At 34.3% G+C, this 23,893-nt stretch overlaps 1 protein-coding gene across 1 annotated transcript; it reads right to left on the bottom strand.

Moving 5' to 3' along the window:
- Positions 1-2,059: 2,059 nt before the first annotated feature.
- LOC129950269 (uncharacterized) lies at positions 2,060-22,502 on the bottom strand. Its single transcript, XM_056062151.1, has 2 exons — positions 20,351-22,502; positions 2,060-3,356 (listed from the first exon to the last, which is right to left on the bottom strand). The coding sequence occupies exons 1-2, from the start codon at positions 20,714-20,716 to the stop codon at positions 2,508-2,510; spliced, it is 1,215 nt and encodes a 404-aa protein (XP_055918126.1). The 5' UTR covers positions 20,717-22,502; the 3' UTR covers positions 2,060-2,507.
- Positions 22,503-23,893: the final 1,391 nt, after the last annotated feature.

Raw genomic sequence — 23,893 nt, 5'->3', positions numbered from 1 at the left:
ACAATCAATAACTTTTTCACAATTTGGGGACTTGGCTTTGGGAAAAAGCGGCAAAAACAAAGGATACGTGCCAAAACACTTTGTGGTAAAGAATTTATTGGTAAAAACAATGATCCCGTAAACTTCAACAACAGAAAGCAGAAGTCGCGAAATTCACTCATCTATCTTTGAATTTTCTGAAAGAAACACTTTGGTGAATTATGTTCAAAAGCCAAACTAAAGAAGTTGTTTTTTGGTATATGTATTTAAAAAAAATTATTTTATAGATATTCTATAGTGGTTATAGTTGCAAATGGACCAAATGCCAAAACACACAAAATTATTAGAAAATTGGATTTCGTTCACTGAGTATTAATCCCACAGAAATAAACAAAAATGATGGGATACCCTTGGATCCCATGCAATGCTATTGTTTAAAAAGTTTCAAGAGTAGTACTTTTTTGTCGTTCTGGGTAGTATTTTCTTAAATTGATTAGTAAAACAAAAAACAACAAGCACATGATTAATTTAAAAAATATGGTTTAAAATTGAACCAGCATAAAAGTGTTCATATATGCGTTTCACTCTGATGTAATGGTTGGGCCCATCAGAAGATGACCATGACACCTTGTCTTGACGCATATTTTCCCGAATTAATCGAGATTCCATATAATCCGAGCCCAACCATTTAATCAGGGCGAAACGCATATACATATGAATACTTTTATGCTGGTTCAATTTTAAATCATATTTTTTAAATAAACGGTTGCCAGGAAAAAACAATTCGACTGTTAACAGTCACATATTTCTTTTACAAAAGCCACATGATTAATGTCAAAATTCAAAGTTAATTGATCTACTGCGAATGTAAATTTTCCGAAAACAGATAAATAGAATGATCTTATGTCATGGCAACTGTTTGCTTTCACTGCTCAAAACCCAACAGTTTAAAATAATACAGTTAAAATAAATAAAAAAGATTTTCAATTCATAACTTTTTGTTTTTTCAAATAAAAACTTTCATTTTCCTCAACAGTTGATACTTTTGTGTTTAAAACTGAAACGAATCGTTCCACTGATTTGTTAACCAATTTTACAAAGTTCCACTGAAAGATTTCTGTCTGTGAACATATAAACGACCTGTCAAAAAATTCCAAGGTTTTTTTTTCAATGATTAAAACCAATGATAGCTATAACTAGCAACTAATCCAATTTTTTGTAACTCTCGATTAAGGTTTTCGATGGCTCCCAATTTTCGGTAAAATTATTTTTAAGAAGTTCCTTAGCATATAGTAAAGCATTCACCGTTTCTACCTCGAGTGAATTTCATTTTTATTTTTTATAAGGCTCACATATGAAAATTGTGGGTAAATGCAATCAGAGATGTGCAAGTCTCGGCATTATATTTTAAAGTTTGGTTTTTATTGTGAACCAAATAAAAATGTCTTGCGTTTTATTTTGGGGAGTAGTTTTCTTCTGTAGCTTAGAGTATCAGTTGACTCTCAAAAGGAGTAAAATACTACTATAGTAGCAAAAACGACAGCAGTGATCCCATGTCGTAGAGGTGGGTTAATGGCTCTTTTTAGTGTCTTCTCCGGTTTTCTGCTGATAACAGCTTCATATTGCACACTTCGCCGTGTCGACTTCTTCTGCAATTATTTGCATTATTTTCATAAAAATCAATAAACAACTAAATAATAAACAAATTTAAACAAACCCAACATTATTAAACTTATTAAAACATTTACGGGATTCCAGAAGCCAAAATCGCCATATTTCGCGTTTTGTATTGTTAAACAAATGATATAGAGTTTTACTTATTTTAATGCACGTATGACTGCGCCACTTTCTATGTTTATGCATTTGGTACACTTGGGCGTATACGCAATTTTTTTCATTTAAGACACATTAATATTGGGTTCTTTTTTTAAACTTTGCTCTCTCCGGGTTAGAACTTATGTTAAAACTACAACTTTGACTTACCTATCTCTAACTTTTTGTTTAATTTTGCACCCACTGTAACATCTAAGCATACAAATAAATTCATAAATATGAAAAAAAACATAATAACACAAACCCATATAACAAAACCATATTATTATTTAATCAATTTCTGATTGTTGGTAATAATTGTATTAAATAACTTTACATGTACATACAAACATATTACGTATTCTACAGTCGTCTTAAATTTCAGAGGCCTATACATACAATATCTATATTATGTACATACATTTTATGTACCTACTCTAATTTTATTTTCATTTTAAAATTAAATGCAACAGTCTTACAAAAAGCATAATGTTTACATAATAGGTAACAAAAAAAAAAAGAAAATATTAACTACAATAAAATAAAATAAAATTTATTATGGACAAGCGAGAGTTTTGGAAGGAATCAACCTACAATTCCAGAGCTGACCAAACCATCCTCGCTCTGTTCTCCATCCAGAGTCATCACAGTTTTAAACATATGTATGTATGTATATTTCTTTATTACACACATTTCCATCCAATCCACTCCACAACTCACTTGGGTTGTATTTTAGCAGTCTTTTCGAGTTCAGCAATTTGCCCATAAAACAATACCTCGCTGATGAGTTTTTCGGCGATTATCCTTTGAGTGCGCTCCATTGAACGTAGCTTTATGGAAACATTCGAGCCAACATAGTCACAATCGTCCTGTTCGTTGCCATTTCCCGATGTTGTCATCCCCGATTGTTGTTGGGCATTCGAGTGCATTTGATTGGTCTGTTGCTTTCGTGAGGACATGGTTGGAAGTGGTGGTGGCGGGGGAGAACAATTGGTATCATATCGTTCCGATTGTTGCAACAGACCACGGGCCAGCGTGTAACGACTAAAATCGATGCCTTGTGCTGCTGCACTCACGCGAAGGTCCTGGGCAAAGTCATCGTTTTCGGTTCTGTTATCGTCCGGCGAACTGTTGTACGATCGATGCGAATCGGAGCGACCTAAGGGCGGGTGATGTGCGAAATCGGACATTTCCTGTTTGATTTCGAGTTCTTCATCATTATCTTGTTGAGCTGAAAAATTACCAGCTCCACCTCCACCTCCTCCTACAGATGCAGCTGATGTGGTATCGCGACTGGCAGTAGCGGCTGGTGTTGTCTGGCGCTCGTCGTCGTCCTTTTCATCGATTTCAATGGTCTCGGTGGTATTTTCGTTTTTCTGAGTTTGGGTGTGATTGAAGGGATTGTTGCGTGAGTTGAGTAGATCGGATGTGTTTTGGACGTTGGGAAAACCAATTGGTATGGGACAGAGGTTCTTCCTATCGTTAGGTGGCGAAAAAGGACCACCACCATTCCATCCGGTGAGACTTTGGCTATTGGCTATAAGTAAAGGCAAACCTAGTCCCATCTGAAAAAAAAAACAAGAAATGATTAAAGGTTTTATTACTTTAAAAATTTATTATAAGGAATATTTCGTTTTTTAAAAGTCACCTAAAAACTATAGTATTATTATAATGATATAACGTGTTATCAATTATCTACTCTAAATATAGGGTGTTTTTTAGACGTGTGGTTTTAAATAAAATTAATACAATTTAATGATATGGCCAATAATGTAGCTTTATTATAAAGATGTGGGTTTGCCATTTTATATTTTTAAAAATGAAGTTTGTAGACTGAATAATTCCAGCTGAGAAGCACAGTTTTCGACCACTTTTTACAGAAATTCGAGGCCATATGTCAATATTAATGCTCAGAATATTTTCTTGCAAGACGTCTATCGCCTCAGACTTATATCCGTAGACAAATAACCTCACCTAACCCAACACAAAATACTCCAGCGATGTTAAATCGCACGATTGCGACTCTATACGTCGACCGAATATTGGACGCAGAGCGCAATGTGTCGCGTCGTGTGAACCAAACTAAAAATACTTTGGGTAATAAATTTACACGGTTTGAAAAACGTTATTGAGGAGTAAGTTTATTTATTATGAAATGGTAAACAAAACTGAGAATAAATAAAATGACAGCTGTCAAAAAGACCTGATGAAGAATGATTGCCAGTTGGTCTTTTTGACAGCCACTTTATTTACGCTCAGTTTGGTTTAAAACTACACGTCTTAAAAAAATTACATTTCATAAAGCTGTACCCGTGGTTAAAATCACCTTTGTATGATAAGATTTTTTTTTTGTTTTAATTCATTTTTATTAACTCAATCTTTAACCTATCTTAAAGCTAGACAAAAATTCATAAAACTAGCCTAATTATCCATTACCAACAACTAACTTAATGGTCCCATACGGTCACTCTAAGTTAAACAAAAATACTTAATACTAATGCCTTTCGGCCCTAAGATCTATTTTACTTTAATTTGAATTGTATTTATTTTGTATTTATTAGAAAATTTTGAAAAAAAAACTAATATCAAGATCCTTTTTTTTTTACTAAAAACTACTTAAAATAAGGTCCTTAATATAAAACTTAAAGCTAACTTAAACTAAATATTCTACCTATAAACTACATAAAACTAGAACAACCACAGCATCAGATCGAAATATCTAACATTTTTGTTTTTCATATTTTGTTGTTAAACCCTAAAACTATGAAACAAGTATGTAAGCCGGCAAAGGCTTAAAACCCCATCCCGACTACCCACTATCAAGTGCCGATTGAAGCCACCAAAACTGGTTCTCCTGCTTCACCCTATCAGTTCGGTCCCGTTCGGACGCAGCCCTACTGAACCGAATGAGCTCTGCTCCGCCTTGTGTCATGACGTCCCGATTATATTGAAGTCGCCTATCCACGGTTCTTCTTCTTACGTGGTAGATTAACGGAACTGCCAATCTATCCTGTATCAGACCGCATTTGTCTAAAAAGAGGAATGCCTCTGGTGGAATGAAGCCGCTCAAGCGTGCACTTTCAAAAAACTCGTCGTTCGGATAAAATGCCCGAAAATTAAATTGTTGGTCGAAGACATAACTCTTGCAATGTGACCTCGAACGAGTTTTATCACGAAATTGTCAATTCTGTTGATTCGAGCCCCGTTTAATAGGACCTCGTTGGAATAGTAATGCACATAAGAAGATTCGGCTGTTCGATATAAACCGGAACAGCGTCGCTCGAACACCCGAAACTTCTCCATCTGGGAAGGAGCAACGTTGAACCACACAGTTCATCCATAAACGATCATTGGCCGTATGAGGGCCATGTATCAAATTACCTTCACTCTGGGGTCAAGCCGACTGCTAAAAAACATTCGTTTCATCAGAGCGAAGGCTCCTCTGGCCCTGGTCAGAGCAGCATTTATATGTCTGTCGAAATATAAATACTGATCTAACCAGATACCGAGGTACTTCACTACACTTTTGCTCGCTAATGGCTGCCCGTGAAGATCAACTATGACCATCTTGCGCCAATTCTTACACGTATCCCTCATGGCCCCACCCAACGGAGTCCGAAACAGAATTGTCTCCGGATTCTGGACATTTATTTTCAGTTTCCAGTCGTCGCAATATCGCTGAATCTTGTCGAAATCACGCTGCAAGAGAATTCTAATAACCTATAACTTTCCGTCAAGCCTGCTCAGTTTTAGGTAAAGATCCCTTTAACCATACGGTGTCAAAGGCCTTTTCCAAATCAACTAGAACAGCACCTGTGCATTGTTGTTTTGATTTATTCCATTGGATATCAGAAACGAGTTTAGACGCAGCATGAATTATGTCATGACCCGCCTTGAACCCGAACTGTTTATCCGGAATTATTTTGTTGTCCGCAGTCCACTTGATGATCTTTTCGAAAACTTTGCTGATGCTCGGAAGCAGATTTAACGACCGAAGATTTGACGGGTTGGAGCTGTCTTTTCCCTTTTCGGGAGAGGATGAACCACAGCGGTTTTCCAATGCATTGGATAATATGCATTATTCAGTGCATTGTTGAAGAGTGTGGTGTAAATGTCAATTGCTTCCATTGGTAAATATTTTAGTACAACATTGGATATACCATCGACACCTGCTGACTTTTTGTTTTTTATTGAATTAAAGATGAGCTGAAGCTCAACCTTCGTCACTAACAAGGGACTTGGTCCCGTTTGCTAGGCGATTATGGCATTTGCCAAGGAATCGTCATTGAACCGCATGAAACCGCTGTTCTCAGATCACCATTGTGTCATATCATTTCGAAGGTAAAAGTGATTAAGTAGGGCTCTGTTTTCCAGGTCGTGGTTGGGGCGAATGCTAACATTCACCTTGTACACTTGCTGGAAAGCAGCTCCCACCGCCTCCACTTTTTCCTTCGGATTTTCAATAATGTAAAAGTCATCGTCAAAGATGGCTTCTTCTGGATCTATTTGCGCTGTCCTGAGTACGTCTATGTTCTCTTCAGTTCTTTGGAGTTTCAGACTCGGAAGGTCATTGTCGTTCTTTTTTCTGAATATCTTGTTGATTTTAGGGAACATACTAGGGTCGCTCGAATTAACTGACCGGATCTTGCGGTCCCAGTACTTGTTAATTGATAGCCTGTAGTTCTCCTTAATCAAAAAATTGACATTTTTTATTGACGACTTCAGTGTCCTAACCTCCAAGTCGTGTGGGTCTGTAAGTCGTCTGTACAAGTTTTTGAGTCTGAAGTTTGGTACAGAAGTAGTAACGTATAAAGTTAAGTTAGATCAAGATATGAATAAGAAAGAACTTTAAAAACTTAAAGGCCTTGATTAATTTAAGTAAAGGTTTTTATTAAACATAATCGAATGGCATGTGAAATCTTTTTGAACGCAATAATTTGAATAATTATGCCAACATTTGCATCTGATTTTTGGTCAAGTGATATTCATTTCGAACAATCATTTTAAGCAGAAAAATATTTAAAAATTCCCTTGAGATTCCTCATTTATCATTTGTCATTTTTAAATTTAAATTGGCTGTGTTTATAAATGTAGACAAAATAATAGTTTCTTTATGGTTAAAAGGGACCCTTATGTGAAACACGAGATGCAGGACGTTTGTTGTTTGTGGTATAACTTAATTTAAAATTAATTTAAATAGGAACTTGAACTTATTTGTTAGCGTAAGTTATATTCGACCAGGAAGTTCATTGGAGTTATATGATTTGCATATGTTTAACTGTCAATCAGTCTTAATAACTTAAGTCAAAATGATCATGTTATGGTTTTAGGAGATTTCAATCTTGGTGAAATAAGCTGGGAACCAGATTTGGATGATTAGTATTTAGTCCCATTTAATGTTCATACTGAAATAGAATCGTCAGTGATAGATTTTTATAGTCAATTTAACTTAATTCATGTTAATAACTTTCATAATAATTTAAATCGTATATTAGACTTAATTTTTGTGGATAAAGAGTTCGAAGCTTATATCGATAATACTGATTTTCCTGCTATAAAAAACTCAATTCACCATATTTGCCTTACTGTAGAGTGCAAGTTTTTCACTTATATAAAAGATACAATTGATGTACCAGAATTTTATTTTGATTATAAACGTGCAAACTTTGTTGAAATCAATAACTATTTGTTGTCAATTCCTTGGGATAATAACTTGATTAATTTAAGCCTTGAACATGCGTTTGAAAAATTTGCAATGTATCTACATGAAACTTTTGATATGTATATTCCTAAAAAAATAGTTAAACCCAATTCAAACCCACCCTGGTTTAACAGAAGATTATCTCATCTGAAAAATAGAAAAAATAAAGCATATAAAGCTTATAAAACAACAAAAGATAATCTGGCCCTTAAGCAGAAATACATTCAGTGCCACCTTGAATATGACTGTTTTAATAGCTTTCTTTTTAATAATTTTATTCTCTCTGCTGAGTCAAAAATAAGAAAAGATTCGAAACACTTCTGGAAATTTATAAATATTAAAAGAAAGTCTTTAGGGATTCCAAACTGTATGAAGTACTCCAATTGTGTATCTAGTGATATGAACGTTATATGCGATTTATTTGCCGATTATTTTAAATCTGTTTATTTGCCTTCTGCTCCTTGTGAACCCCCTGATTTTTCGCCATCTTATGCTATTGATATTGGAAGTTTAGACTTAACTGTTTCTGATGTTTTTGAAGCTCTAGCTAGCCTTGATGTAAATAAAAGTGCTGGGCCAGATAACATAGCCCCTGTTGCACAAAAAAACTGCGCTGGTTCTTTGGCATTACCGCACAGCTTGATTTTCAACCAGTCTTTCTTTAAAAAGTGGCCAGTTTTTGGACTGTTGGAAGATCTCTTATATAACTCCAATATTTAACTCTGGCTCGAAGCAAAATGTGACCAATTATAGGCCTATCTGCAAATTATCAGTGATCCCAAAAATTTTCTAAATGCTTGTCTGTAAAAAATTATTTTTTTTTGTTAAGGATTTAATATCCGAATACCAACATGGTTTTGTTTCTGGTAGATCTACTGCTACAAACCTTTCATTGCTATGCGAATCTGTACTCTGCGGGTTCGAAAATAGTTTACAGACCGATATTATTTTCACAGATTTTGCAAAAGCTTTTGTTGGGTTAATCATAGTATACTAATTTTTAAGCTTTCAAAACTAGGTTTCCATTCTAATTTCATAAAATATATTTCTTCCTATTTAAATAATCGGGTTCAATTTGTAAAATTGGGAAAGTTTAAATCCAAAAGTATTGATGTAACTTCAGGTGTTCCGCAAGGAAGTCATATTGGCCCTTTGTTATTTATCCTATTTATAAATGTCATTCCGGTAAATTTTAAATACTCGAAGTATCTTATGTATGCCGATGATGTCAAGATTTTCCGGCTCATAAAATCTTCTACAGACTGTCTGTCTCTACAAGAGGATATCAATAAACTGGCTGAATGGTGTGAATGTAACAAGTTGTTCCTGAATGTTGCCAAATGTCAGAGCCTTGCATGCCATAAAAAAAACACCTATCATATTTGATTATACTATCAACAATACGAGTTTAGATAGGGTTACGGCAAAAAAGGATTTGGGAGTTATATTGGATGAAAAGCTTTCGTTTAGTAAGCATATTGATTACATAATCAGTAAAGCTATTGGGATGCTATGGTTTATCAGGAGAAACTCTAGGGATTTTTCCGATCCCTACACTCTCAAACCATTATATATTGCACTAGTTATGCTTTCTATAAATTAAATTGGAATATAGAAGTACCATATTATCCATCTAGATGCCTGCTTATTGACATTCAAACGCTTGAAGTAAGGAGAAAATATTTTTCAATAATGTTTGTAAAAGATTTAATAAGCAATCGTATCAAATGTTCTTTTTTATTAGAACGAATACTTTTTTACTTTCCATCAAGGACACTCCGCTCTGATTTTCATTTGCGAGAGACTTTTCATAGAAGAAATTATAGTAGAAACGAACCGTTTGCACGTTGTATAATAGAAACGAATTCTGTTGTTGAGGTTATAGATATTTTTTCTGATATTTCAAGAGATGTTTTTAAAAAAAATGTTATGTTTGCTTTGTTATCGCAATCTGTTTTGTAATTAAAATTTATCTATTGCTACCATTATTATTTATTATTATTTTTGTAAATAACATACTTATGTATATTTAATTGAATTATTATATTAACTTTTGAAAGTAATCTGTAAGAGTTGTACTCTGTTTGATGAAATAAACTAAACTAAAAAAAATCCGTCTTTGGGTTAGAAGTTTTATCCTGCATTTTTTGATAATCTGTAAGTTTGATTTATGATTTTTTATTATTATATCTTTGGCAGTATGATAACTTAAGTTTTAAAGTCTTGGCACTAAAAGAGTTTGACATACAATTTTTTAAAGCACAAAGAATTTGAATGATATCAACACTTCATGTGTTCACTTAAATTCTTCGATTCTTCTAAAAAAAAAAGAAAAAGCATTTTTTAAGAAAATTTTAAATCTGCAGGTATGATTATAGAGCAAAGAAAAACAGCCATTAAGAGTTAGAATCACAAATACTTCAAAAACTTTAATTTTATGAATATTTGGTTATGATCATCATGTTTTCGTCAAGACATTGTATTGTATCAGTTACAAAGTTTTAAGCGATGCATATGGGTTTGATTATTGACATCAATAACTTGTCCCAACAGCTCACATTTTTCCACTATTTTCACTATTGGGGAACGGGATACCGACATAATACCCAAGTACATAATCCACAAACGAAATCCCCAAATCTAAATTGCCGTAAATGACTGTTGGTTTTCATCATTTTCTTAAAAATAATTTAATTTTTAAAGAAGTAGATTTACTTCGTTAGATTCAGAATCTTAATCTTATTAATGTGATAATGTGTCTGTTTTCGAGTTCTTGATTGCGATTTAATTTTATTTTAAATTAATGATTGGTTATTTTTTGAAAAACTTTTTGTTAAAAAACATTTTCTTATAAAATTACCGCTTCTTTAATTTATAAATATATACGTCGCAAATTTCGAATCTGCTTCGTTTTTTTCGAGATTTTTAATTAGAAGTCCAAGCCCTGGTCATCATTCTACTTATCATAAGTCCTTGCATGGATTTACCATATTTCAAGTATGGTGGATCTTAATGGATTTTGGTTTTGTAGATGCCTAATTTGGTTTTTAAGATTTTAGATTTGGGAATTTTGATTTGGGGATTTAATGTTGGAGATTTCGTTTTGAGCATTTTTGCTTTGGAGCTAGTGTATCCAACCCATGTCGAACGAAACGGGGCTTCCCAAAGATGACCAGCCAAAAATACTTTAGTTTTGCAAACTGCAAAATTTTCAAAACTTGTTGTTGAAGCGTTAGTCAGTTCTCGTAAGTGTAATAAATGTTACTTTTGATGTTGGAGAGTTTTTTAAGAGGTTCATTATTGAGAGTAATAATCAGAATTTTCAACAAAATTACATGAGCTTGTTGTCTGAAGCAAAAATCAAATAAAACTTTTCCCCAGGATTTTATTGTCTTGAATTTGAATTTGTCCTTATAATTTTTTCAACGGGGCAAGCTTTTGTAATATACAGTCTCTTAAGAAATCATAAGAATCCATAATACTGTGTTTAAGGTTAAGGTGAAGAAACCAGTTATCCTTAACAACAATTGTATTATAATTATGTAATAATGTTTATCTTCTATAGAAAGAGTTTAAGTCTTTTATGTAAGTCAGTAAGTAAATAATTCATTCATTTATTGTTTCGTTGCTTTTGGTACATTGTTTAAAATTTTTTAGGTTTAAATGATAAACAAAAATTGAAATTAAATACATTTAAACACATTCGGATATAATTTACATATTATATGTATAAATGGTTTTCAAAAAGGAAAAGAGTGCTTTCCATTCGAAATTGTTTAACACTTCTACTGTTTCTTGCAGCGTCAGAGATTTTTTTCCAAAGGTTGCATTTCTGTAGGCAGAAAAAACGGGACATATACTAATAAAGTGGAAGCAATCTTCCTTTGCTTTCAAATCACAAAGCGTGCAAACCTGATTAAAACTGCCGTTGTATGGTGATCCTTGTTTTAAGTATTAAGGATATTTGACTGTAATTCAGTGAATCATTAAAGTAGTTTGATTCAATGAGATACAGGTTCAGTTGTGAGTAAAGAATCCTGCTTTGTGATTTTCGAGCTTCCTCCATAGAAGCATCGCGTTGCAAATCTTCATAGTTTCGTATCATTTTGTAGAAAACCTCTTTAGCATGATTCAAATTTGATGGATTCAACGATATTGTTTCTCCACACGCGTTTCCTAGAGCTTTCCATAGAGACATTCGCCAGTCCTCGTTTCTTAGCTCATAAAGTGCCATTCCTTTTGTCAGTCGGTCATCATGATGAGGATAAAACCTTTCAAATTTAGTCTGCTTTTAATTTTAAGGCGCTATTTTTAAATATTTTTGAAAGTCCTGTTATTCGCTGGTTTGAAAATATGTTCCTATATGCTAGATTTAACAAACCCTGTGAAGTCTTGGCTTCATTACATTAACGTGATTTTTATAATGTATTGTTTTATTAAAAATTACTCCCAGGTACTTGTATTCATTAGTAACCTTACAGGGTTTCCATTATAGTGCCAATTGTATGCAGTGTGGCTACGTGCAGATCTCGAGAACAATATTATTTTTGATTTATCTACATTAATGACAAGTCCCCATTTATCGCAATAATCAGCTAGGCGATTTATTATAAGTTGGAGATTTTCAGAGGACTCAGTAAGTAATACCAGGTCATCAGCATATAAAAGAACATTTACTTTCAAGTCCGAAATGTGGAGACCTCCATGTAGATGAGCTTCTACATCTTTAATAAAAAGTGCAAATAGAAGAGAACTTAAAAAGCATCCTTGTTTTACACCAGAATCCGTTTCAAGTACGTTGAACCAGCTGGGAAAGTTTGTAGCAGACTTAAAGTCAACGAAAAATGCATAAGCTTTCTTATTCCGTGCTTGGAATGCTTTAACGATGGAAGTTAGCACAAATATATGGTCGACGGACGGTGGATATTTTTTATCTGAAACCAGCTTGGAATTTGGTCAGGATTTTATTGGTTTCAACAAATGTCTCAAGCCTGTTAGCAAGTATACCACAAAACACTTTTGAGATGACGTTCATAAATGATATGCCCCAATAATTTTCCACATTATTAATGTCTCCTTTCTTGTGAATAGGGAATATTACCGCTTTTTTCAATGATGTAGGTATATCAGCATTAGAAAACACTTCATTGGAAAATGATGTAAGTTGTGATATAAAGGTTGGTGTGGCGTTTTTGAAGTGTTCGTGTGGAATACTTTTGAAGTGGTTCCCAAGATCATCGGCAGATACTTTTCTTACTTTTATCTTTTATGTATTTTACTTAGCTTCCAGAATTTCTCATTAGTTATTAGTCTTCATTGGACTCTTTGCGAGGTTAAAAAAAAAAACGAATCTTATACTTTCATGGTTTTGAAAAAATTCGTTTTTAGTTTTAATTTTTGGTGCTGATTTTTATTTTGAGCTCAATTTTAGTTACGTGCCAAAATGAAAAAGATACCCATTTTAACGTTGTACAGCTAATATTTCACTATTTCTTGAATGGGACATGGCTACTTTGGAATAGATATGTTTGTTTAGCAACCAATGCCAGTTTTAAAGCCAGAGCCGAGCCCAAGAGTAGAAATCAGACGCTATTGTTTTTAGAATAAGGTTTTGTAGTAAGACGTATTTTTTTTATTAAGTTTATAATTGAAGCATTGTAAGGTACATAACTTCGAAGTAAACCGATGATATTTTGTTTCTAGTTGAATAGACTTTCTTAAAGATAACTTTAAATTCATTTCAATAAGTTCAGAGGCATTTTTATAATATATTCTGCTAAAGTGTTTTGTCGGGAATAATTTTTGACTTTGATATCATCAACGCTTCTGAAAATGAAGAATAGGGAAGTTTATTTTTTCATTTCAAATGGTAGTGTTTCATATTAAGTTTGTTTGTCTTGAAGATTGAATAGTGACCAAAAATGAGTCTACACGCTTATCACCATAGAAATTGTGTTTGCTTTTCAACAGCATAGATAAGTTCATGCATCCATAATTCCTTTTCTATTATTTCGAAATTTCGATCGCTATTCAGATTTCTATACCCAATTTCTGGAAATGTGCGGTCCTCAATTATTGAAATTTGTACTTTATAATCAAACAAAAGTTTTTGTTTCGTCCAGGCTAAGAATCTGTCGACGTTATTAAGTGTCTTCTTGTTTTTGTAACTTCACACTGTTGATATTTTTAAAAACTTTATCGTATTATTTATTACGGATTTCATTAGCTACATTTCATAGAAGAGAGCATGCAAAATGGCCGCCATTTTCTTAACTTTGCGATCACGGGTAATTGTCGATCGTACAGCACATTGGAAAATTGTTTACTGCACGGACAACTCAATGTTTAGTTGTCCCTTGTAAATCAGCGAATTAATCCAGCGAATTAAGGCCTGGACTTCCACCTGATCTATTTTTCGGTGATATGAAGTCAGAATATTTTTTTATCAGCCAATCTCTAATGTTTTTAGCCTTTTAAACGGAAATTGAAAAATCCAATGCTTGTTTTCTAACATTTTTTTAATTGAAAAAAGTCTTTACAACGTCCTCTAAATTAACAGTTTTGGATGATGTTGTACAAACTTTTACCGAAGTTTTCACAAAACTAAAGGTTAATATCTCCATGATGGCTCACTCCCCACTTTGCCAGCAAATTTTCGGAATGATGACCTCTTTCAACCCATAAACTGAGTAATAAACTTTTAATGTATCCAACTTAAAATTCTGTATTTGGTAGGGAATCCTTTGTTTTTATGACTGCACTGATTCTAGGCAACCTTTCAGCCAATGCCACATATCGTTGTATTGGAATGTCATGCATCTTGAATGAACTCCCATAATTCTTGCAATTTTTTCGGCTTTCTTTTTTCCACATCAATCCATAAATTTTCAATTTGGTTAAGTTCGGGTGATTGCGCTATCCACTTGAGAACGTTAATTTTGTTGACATCTAAGCAATTCTTAACCTATAATTATTATGCATAAATCTCGATAGAAGTGGTAAATATTCTTCTGAAAATGGATTCATATGGTTAACCAGGATACTTATGTCCACATGTTGGCTCATTGTTGAGTCAATTTTTACTATAGGACCAACACCGTGACAGAAAAATGCAGCCCAGACCATAACCACCATGTTTAACCGTTTTAACAGTATGTCGAGGTTGTGTTACATATTATGTAGACGCCATGCATAATGTTGTAACAACAACAGCAATATTCCAACCAATAGACACCACTAACAAAAAGCACTGCACGCGTCGTCGTCATCAGGACCAAACCGACAGAATTTGGATTCGTCACTTCAAAGCACGTTTTTCCAAAAACTGATTAGTTTGTTCAATTTTTTTTTTGCAAACTCTAATAAGGATTTAGGTTTTTTTTTTTTAAAACGAGTAGCTTTCGGTGGGCAACGCAACCACGTTAATTGTTTTCATTTAATCGGCGTCTTACTGTCCTCGATGATATGTTGACATCATCATTGTCTTTTAGTTCGTTGCGGATGGCACTGGAGCTCTGAAACGATACCTTGGCTGACAAAAGATTAATTACTTTGTCTTCTGTTTTAAATAGTTCCAAATTCTTAAAAATGCTTGAGCGCGTTGTAAACCAGTTTTTCTGGAGCACTCCAACAGCTTGGATATGTCAGAAACTGTCCTTTCCTTGTCTTTTATCTGCAAAATTATTTTTCGTTTATCTTCTAAGCACCATTGTCCTTTTGCCGTGACTATTGAGGTACATTTTGATTTATTTAATAAGTTGGTATTAGAAAATACCGGATTATATCGAAAAGTGCACGTTTGTTCAACTAAACGGTTGTAAGAAATGTATTAGGACTAAAATGTGCTAAATTTATGTCCAATTGAAAATAGTTTGAATTTCAAACTTATGAAGTTTTCTCAAAACGTAACAGTTTTTAGGTTTTAATATGGTTGTCAATGACTACATGAAATTAAAAGTTGCTTAGAACAAAGTTATACAAGTAAAATAACGATATTTCTTATCTTTTTCAAATGTGCTAAAGTTTTGTCCACAACTGTATACAGATATGGACATTAAAATAGAAACATCAAACAGAGTTTTAAAAATTGATTTTTTACTGACTTAAAAAGATTTTTTTTAAAGTTTGATCTTCATTTTCTTATTTTTTTTTTTTTCAAATTAAAATTACACATTATTTATAGAAAAATTATAACTTAAAATATTTTAAATTCAAACGTTTTTAAAAAAGGTACCAACTTCGTGGACATTAAAATAGATACACACATTAAACAAAATTAAAATTAATGCGAAGGTATTCTGAATTTAAAAATTATTTTAATATCTGGTAGCCTGGCCCTTAGCTTTAATTACAGTGTGATATCTGCTGTACATTGAGTCAAATAATCAGCAGCCAACGCCATAGCATGCAAATTAACCCCAAAGTATGATAATGCCTCTAAAATTCTTGCCAGTTTTCTGAATGTGTTTGGGATTTAGTTGTTTCAAAGGAAGCCTTCTAACGGTTTGTCTGCCATCACTTCCGAACAAATTTATCTTTGTTTCGTCTATCCACAAAGCATTCCCCCACATTTGCATCCTTTTTGCCCACTTCAATGAAAAAGATCGTATGCGAATTTAAACCGCGTTGTTATATTTTTGTTTCCTTGCAAAGGAAACCGTTCTTCAAAAGCTTCTGAGCAAGTAAACTTCAACAAGTCTTCTACGAACAATTCTAGAAGATATTGGAAGCTGTAGATTGTTTTACAAACTTACAAAAGACTTGTAACGATCACTTTTTTGCGGCTCAAATGATCTTTCAGCCTTCTTTGGGCTTGTTTTGCTTGGTTTTCCCAGCAGTTTTTTGGCTCACAGTTGCTTTTGCAATCAGCTTGAGAAACCTGTTCATTATTGTGGCTTTTTCCCTCAAAGATTTTCCCTCACTTCGTAGAACTAAAATGACAGTTTTGTCTTCTGGGAAACAATGCATACCGTGAACCATGTTATCCTTAAAATTAATGTTAACATTATTAAAATAATTTAAATTTACTTCCTAAAGTGAATTTATTGTTTTATAAAAGTAAAAAAAAAAAATTAAAAACTAATATTTTTCGTACTAGTTAAATGTTAAGGTCTGTTTCCATTTTAATGTCCACCAAAAACACAGTCTTACCTAAAAAACTGTTCATTTCCAAACAAAAAACAAGCAAAACAAAAATAAAACACATGTTTTTTATATAAGAGAGTCTTAATATTTTGTATATAATTGTTACAACTACTTCTAATGGATTTTATTGTTTTAATTTGGTTTTACTCTTAGCAACTGTCTCTGTGTCTATTTTAATATCTACAGCTGTGTTCAAAATAATAGGAGTGTGAGTGTACGTAAAAAAAAAATCAAAAACTTAAAAAAAATAAACAGTAAGTAACTAAATTAAAATAGGAATATTAAATAGTTGGAATATCGAATATCTAAACAAGTTTGGTTATTTAGTGGGCCGAGGAAAGCACTGCACCGAAGAAAAAGGGAAATCATACAAAAGTTGCGAAACGAAGGAAAACCAAATGATCGCCAATGCTGTAAAATATGAAAAAAAAGTCGAAACCCGGGGACGGAAACTAGAAATGAGTGAAAATGACGATCGTCGTATTATTCGATACAGCCGAAAGGATCCTTTTGCATCCTCTAAGATGATCCAAGAAGATCTAGGACTGGCAGTAAGTAGCGTAACAATAAGAAGGCGATTGTTGGAACACAATCTTTCCGCTCGCAGTCCACGAAAAGTTCCGATGCTTACAAAAAAACATGTAGCCGCTCGTTTGAAATTTGCAAGAAGCCATGCTAATTAGCCTGCAGAGAAATGGCGAAACATTTTGTGAACTGACGAGACCAAAATTGTTTTATTCGGTAGAACTGGCTCTAGGCAATACGTCCGACGACCAGAAAATTCCGAGTTTAAGCCTTGGTACACCATTAAAACGGTTAAGCATGGAGTTGCTAAAGTGATGGCATGGGGCAGTTTCATTTATGCTGGTGTTGGCCCCATATATCAAATCATTAGTACGATGGACCAGCGCATTTATGTGGATATAATGTCCAGTGTGATGCTGCCTTATGCGAGTTGGAATATGCCGGTTAAATGGGTATTTCAACAAGACAACGATCCGAAACACACCAGTAAGTCTGCCAAGGAATGGTTTCAGGTCAATGGGGTTGAGGTCATGGACTGGCCAGCTCAGTCGCCTGACCTCAATCCCATAGAAAATGTATGGGCAGATGTGAAAAAGAGTATTTCTCGACGAAGACCTTTGAATTCGAGGCAGTCGTGGGACGCAGTCGAGGAAACATGGAACCAAATTCCAGTTGAGCGTTGTCAGGCCCTTTTGAACTCTATGCCACGCAGATGTTCAGCAATGATAAAAAACAAAGGATTTTCCACAAAATACTGACAAAAAAATCTCAATACTGAATATTTTTTTTTAGTTTTTTACACTTTATTTTGTTTACTCCTATTATTTTGAACAATTCGTTTTGGCTTTATTTTGATACAATTCATGTTTTTACTACGCCCCGGTGCAATGTTAATGTTAACATTATTAATATAATTTAAATTTACTTCCTCAAGTGAACTTATTGTTTTATAAATGTAAAAAAAAAAGTATTAAAAACTAATATTTTTGATACTAGGTAAATATGAAGGCCTGTGTTCTAATGTGTTTCTATGTTAATGTCCACCAAAAACACAGTCTTACCTTAGAAACGGTTCATTTCCAAACAATCAACAAGTAAAACAAAAATAAAACCCATGTTATTTTGTATAAGAGAGTCTTAATATTTTGTATATAACTGTTAAAACTACTTCTAATGGATTTTATTGTTTTAATTTGGGTTTACTCTTAGCAACTGTCTCTGTGTCTATTTTAATATCTACAGCTGTGTTCTAAATAATAGGAGTGCTGGTAATCAGCCCATTTCTCTACCAGTAAGTATAACGGGACATTAAAGATGATAAAACAATGAACTGGTTTGCAATTCATACCCGCTTACATTTGTAACAAGAGATCAAATGATCTTTACTCTCAATCAGGCTATTCAAAATAATAAGAGTGTGAGTTATATTGTACGTAAAAAAAAAATCAAAAACTTAAAAAAAATAAACAGTAAGTAACTAAATTAAAATAGGAATATTAAATAGTTGGAATATCGAATATCTAAACAAGTTTGGTTATTTAGTGGGCCGAGGAAAGCACTGCACCGAAGAAAAAGGGAAATCATACAAAAGTTGCGAAACGAAGGAAAACCAAATGATCGCCAATGCTGTAAAATATGAAAAAAAGTCGAAACCCGGGGACGGAAACGAGAAACGAGTGAAAATGACGATCGTCGTATTGTTCGATACAGCCGAAAGGATCCTTTTGCGTCCTCAAGATAATCCAGGAAGATCTAGGACTGGCAGTAAGTAGCGTAACAATAAGAAGGCGATTGTTGGAACACAATCTTTCCGCTCGCAGTCCGAAAAGTGCCGATGCTTACAAAAAAACATGTAGCCGCTCGTTTGAAATGTGCAAGAAGCCATGCTAATTAGCCTGCAGAGAAATGGCGAAACATTTTGTGGACTGACGAAACCAAAATTGTTTTATTCGGTAGAACTGGCTCTAGGCGATACGTCCGACGTCTAGAAAATTCCGAGTTTAAGCCTCGGTACACCAATAAAACGGTTAAGCATGGAGTTCCTTAAGTGATGGCATGGGGCAGTTTCTCTTATGCTGGTGTTGGCCCTATACATCAAATCATTGGCACGATGGACCAGCGCGTTTATGTGGATATAATGTCCAGTGTGATGCTGCCTTATGCGAGTTGGAATATGCCGGTTAAATGGGTATTTCAACAAGACAACGACCCGAAACACACCAGTAAGTCTGCCAAGGAATGGTTTCAGGTCAATGGGGTTGAGGTCATGGACTGGCCAGCTCAGTGAAAAAAAGATGTGAAAAAGAGTGTTTCTCGACGAAGACCCTTGAATTCGAGGCAGTGGGACGTGGGACGCAGTCGAGGAAACATGGAACCAAATTCCAGTTGAGCGTTGTCAGGCCCTTGTGAACTCTATGCCACGCAGATGTTCAGCAATTATAAAAAACAAAGGATTTTCCACAAAATACTGACAAAAAAATCTCAATACTGAATATTTTTTTTTAGTTTTTTACACTTTATTTTGTTTACTCCTATTATTTTGAACAATTCGTTTTGGCTTTATTTTGATACAATTCATGTTTTTACTACCTTATTTTTTTTAAACAAAGTAGTCTTTAAGCATAATAATAAAACACTGAATTACCTATTTTGTACAGAAGAAAAAATAAATTTAAAAAAATTATACAACTTTTGAGTCACGATTTAATCTAAAAAGAACAGGCACTCCTTATTTTTTGAACACAACTGTATGTGTGTAAAAAACAAACATTTATCACTTAAAATCTTTTCACTGCACTGGCTGATTAAATAACTGAAACGAAAAGATTCAAAACGTTCGATTTGCTTTTAATTTTTTAAAATCCTTTTAAAAATATTCATTCTAAATTAAACTACAATGTAATACGTACATAACTTTCAAACCCCACTGTTTTTTCTTCCCATTTCTAAATTATGTATATCAATCTCTTATAAACACAACAGCTTCTAATTAATCACAAACAAAAGTCAACTCAAAAGCGTTTTATTTATATTAACCTGCTGCTGTTATATTTTAAACTTCATCAAGTCGAAACAACACAATAAATTCACAGCCAACACAACAACACAAGAAATAAAATCACATCTTAAACAAAACTTCTTCTTTCATACATTTTAAAACAAATTCTCAAAAACAAAACAACAACTCACCGTATTAAAATATTTCATATCACGACTCTTCCTCCGGCTAACCCCCATTGACAATGATGCATCGGCGCCACCACCACCCTCTAAAAACTCGAAACGTTTAAATGCATACCACTTGGAGGGTCCCGGCGTGATACCCTCGTATAATTTCATCAAAAGTTTATGTTTTTCGCGCCGATACTGCGTCAGCAGTACATTCATTTTACGTTCCACCTCTGCTTTGCTGCAACCAAATGCCTCTGCAATATTCGACCACGCGCGGAATCTGCACAGTTTGTCTTTGTACTTCGGATAAGCTCTGTTCCACAATTCCGGATGCACACGATACTGTTCGATCAACTGCAAAGCATCGTCCATTGACCATTCCATATTAAAAATACGAATACAAAAATACGAAAAAGTTTAGTCTTTCTGTTGTTGTTGTTTTTTTAAAAGTTGTTGTTTACGACAAATAATGAAAAACAAAAAATAATAAACAAATAAAGTTTAAAATTCACATTTCACAATCTTGCGACGCATTTAATCGTGTTTACGCGTTTCGTTTGATAGTCGTCTGATTCTGATTCTGATGTTTTTTTGTTTTATCACCGGTGATGACTTGACTTTGTTGTTAATTGGTGACAGCGGGCGGGGCAGGGCGGACAGTCTAAGTCTAGTGACAGCGAGCGGTAGCAATTTGCTCCTTCTTCTGTCCTCTCTCGCGGTCGCAATCGCGTTGACTTGACTTGCAAACGAATGGAAATTTGTTTTTCCGTCTTCTAAATCGAATCGCGTTTCCATGTAACAAGCACAAACACAAATTCACGACTTCAAACAAAACAATAAAACACACTGTGTTTCTGCTGTCTGTTGTTCTCCCTCTGCACCGTTGCGTTGGTTGTTGCGGGCTACATTCTTCGCTTCGCTTCGTTCGTACCTTGCAATGCTCCCTCAAACACTTAATGCAAACACAGAGAGAGGGAGATGGCAGTTAAAATGTGTGACAAACTGCGCAGAGCAAATCGATAAACCAAGAGCCACCTTTAGCTATGATGTTTACGTTACCTTCCTTCTTCTTCTCGTCGTCGTCGTCGTCTTTACTTCACTTTACCGAATTAACGTCCAATTGACTCACCGCACCGCCTCACCGACGACGACCGTCCGAAGCGACGACAACGCCATTCAGCAGTCCATACTCCATAGATTAGATAGCTGAATATCTCTCTTTCTCTCTCTCTCGTATCTTCGCTCGTCTTGGAGCTGCACTTATTTACCTTTCCTCTCTCTCGCCCCCTTCTTGCAAGAGGTAAATGTTTGTTTGTTCCGTCGACGACGACGACGATGACTACAACAAAAACAACAACAACAAATAAGAGGAAAAAATGTAAATGGAATGAGTAGCGGTCGCGAAGGTCATTCCGTTTCTCTACGCTGCGCTGCTGCTGCTCTGCCACTACCGCTACCGCCGCCTCTGCTCCTGCTGCTGCTGCTGATGTTGTTTGTTTTCGCGCTTTTTTTGTTGTTTTTGTTTTTGCTTTGTTAATTCTTGATTTTTTTTAAGTGCAGTCGAAACGGAAAAAACATTAAATTGAATAAATAACGATATTCAAAAAATTCAAAAAAGAAAAACGAAAGAAAATGAAAGAAAACGACGAACACAAAAATAAAAGAAACTAACTAAAGAAACACTTAAGAACACTAGAAATATACCGTAAGATGCTGATGCGCATACACCGACTAAATAACGAATGACAATTAGACGACGACGGACGACTACGACGACGACGACTGCGACGACGACGATTACGGAAGGATCCGGACGAACGGGACGGGAATGGGAAACCACGTAAAATGTTTGATACACACAAATCGAGATATTTTTATGTTGTTTTTATTTTTGTTTTTGTTTTCGGTTTCGGTTTCTTGTTTTGTTTTAATTTATTTTTGTTTTTCTTTGATTTACATTAAATCGCTATCTCATATCAAATATAGCTGTGAGCTGTTAGCTGAGAGCGGTTTCTTCTACGACTTCAACTTCAACTTCGGCTTTGGGCTTTGGTGTTCGGTTTTATTTTATCATTTTAACGTTAACGTTAACGTTGACGGTTGACCTCTTCTTCTTGGACTTGGAGTCGTAAGCAATGTGAGTAATGCTCTGGAGACGACCGGACCGACCCACCGAACGACGACGCATGGAGAGAAAACAATAATAAATTGCAAGAATGCGAGGGGGATGAATGGATGATGATTGAATTGAGTTTTCCTTCCCTTGCAGTGAAATGTTTGTTGAAGAGTTTACGTTTGTTTGTGCGTGTGAAGGGGGTTGTGGGATGGGAGGCAATTTCAGTTGGAAATTCATGATACGATTTCGATTGGGGGACGGTGTGTCGGTGGGTATGGGACAAATTGGAATTGTGTGTTTGTTGTTTTAGAGCGAATTTGTTTGTGCGAGAATATAAATTTATCTTTGTTCTGTATTTTTCGAATGGCTATGTGTTGTTGTGTATTTTGTGTTGTGTGTTGTGTGTGCTGTACTGTGCATGATGAGTGATTTAAATGGGGTTGAATCTGATCTGAATATAGTTTTATGGAGAAGAGGGAAAAACTTGAAAGGCAATTTTATGGATTTTTGTTGATAGGTAGGTAAGAGTTTAAGGTTGGGATAAGTAGCAAGGAAACTCGACTCTAGGAACTTCGGAAATTTTCTTGTTGGTAAGTAAAATTTTGTATAGGAAGGTACATAGGTAGGTATACAGTTGTAATTATTGTTTTCTTAGTTTTATTCAACTACATTGACAGACATCAGGTACCTCTGCAGGAGTGAATAAATACAAAAGCAGAGTTTGAAATTTGAAACTTACCGGGGTAGGTACTTAATTTGAAGTGAAGGAGAAAAAAGAGGACAAAAGATGTTTCTAAGTAAAGTTTTTAAGTGGTAGGGTGCATTTTTGATAATTTGCTATTAAAGCTTTTTTTTTAAAGTAAATCATAAGGAATATATTTTTAAGAAAATCTTTGCTATTGTTTACAGCTTTGTCTCAATAACAAACTTTTTTGTATAATAACAAAAGAGCAATGAAATTATTAATTATAATTAAAGTCAATTTCATTTTGATAACATTATTAATTTTTGATATCCTGAAAAAGTACGTATACGCCCAAGTGACCGGGTAGAAACAAATATTAAATATACTTAGAATGTCTAATAAAAAGAAAAATTGGTATCCATGTTTTATAACGACCTGTACTTTGTTCATTATTAAATAACTTATGCCAAATTACAGTGATGGAGAAAACTATAGGACCACGTTGAGATTTATTAAGAAAACTAAAATATTTAAAGACAAATGCACTTCAGGCCCGATGTTTATGCCAGTCGGTCCAAACATGCACCACTTTTTCGAGCATACCCGGTCTTATTTTCGCAATACTGTTTCGAATGTTGGCTTCAGAATGATTAATCTATTTGTCACGAAACTGCAAATAGTTTTAAGTCACACGAACGAGAACAGGTCTATTTTCTTAGACGATTTGGTTACAATCCTTAAAAAATATGTTAGCCTATTT

This window comes from Eupeodes corollae, chromosome 3 (assembly GCF_945859685.1).
Source record: "Eupeodes corollae chromosome 3, idEupCoro1.1, whole genome shotgun sequence".
In the NCBI taxonomy this organism is placed as follows: domain Eukaryota; kingdom Metazoa; phylum Arthropoda; class Insecta; order Diptera; family Syrphidae; genus Eupeodes; species Eupeodes corollae.
Note: the sequence above shows the minus strand (reverse complement) of the source record. Positions and strands in the feature narration are given on the sequence as shown.

Coding starts and splice junctions, on each gene's coding strand:
- LOC129950269 (XM_056062151.1), bottom strand. CDS start 20,716: ATGGAATGGTCAATGGACGATGCTTTGCAGTTGATCGAACAGTATCGT. Junction 3,357..20,350: donor ATATGAAATATTTTAATACG/GTGAGTTGTTGT, acceptor TTTTTTTTTCAG/ATGGGACTAGGTTTGCCTTT.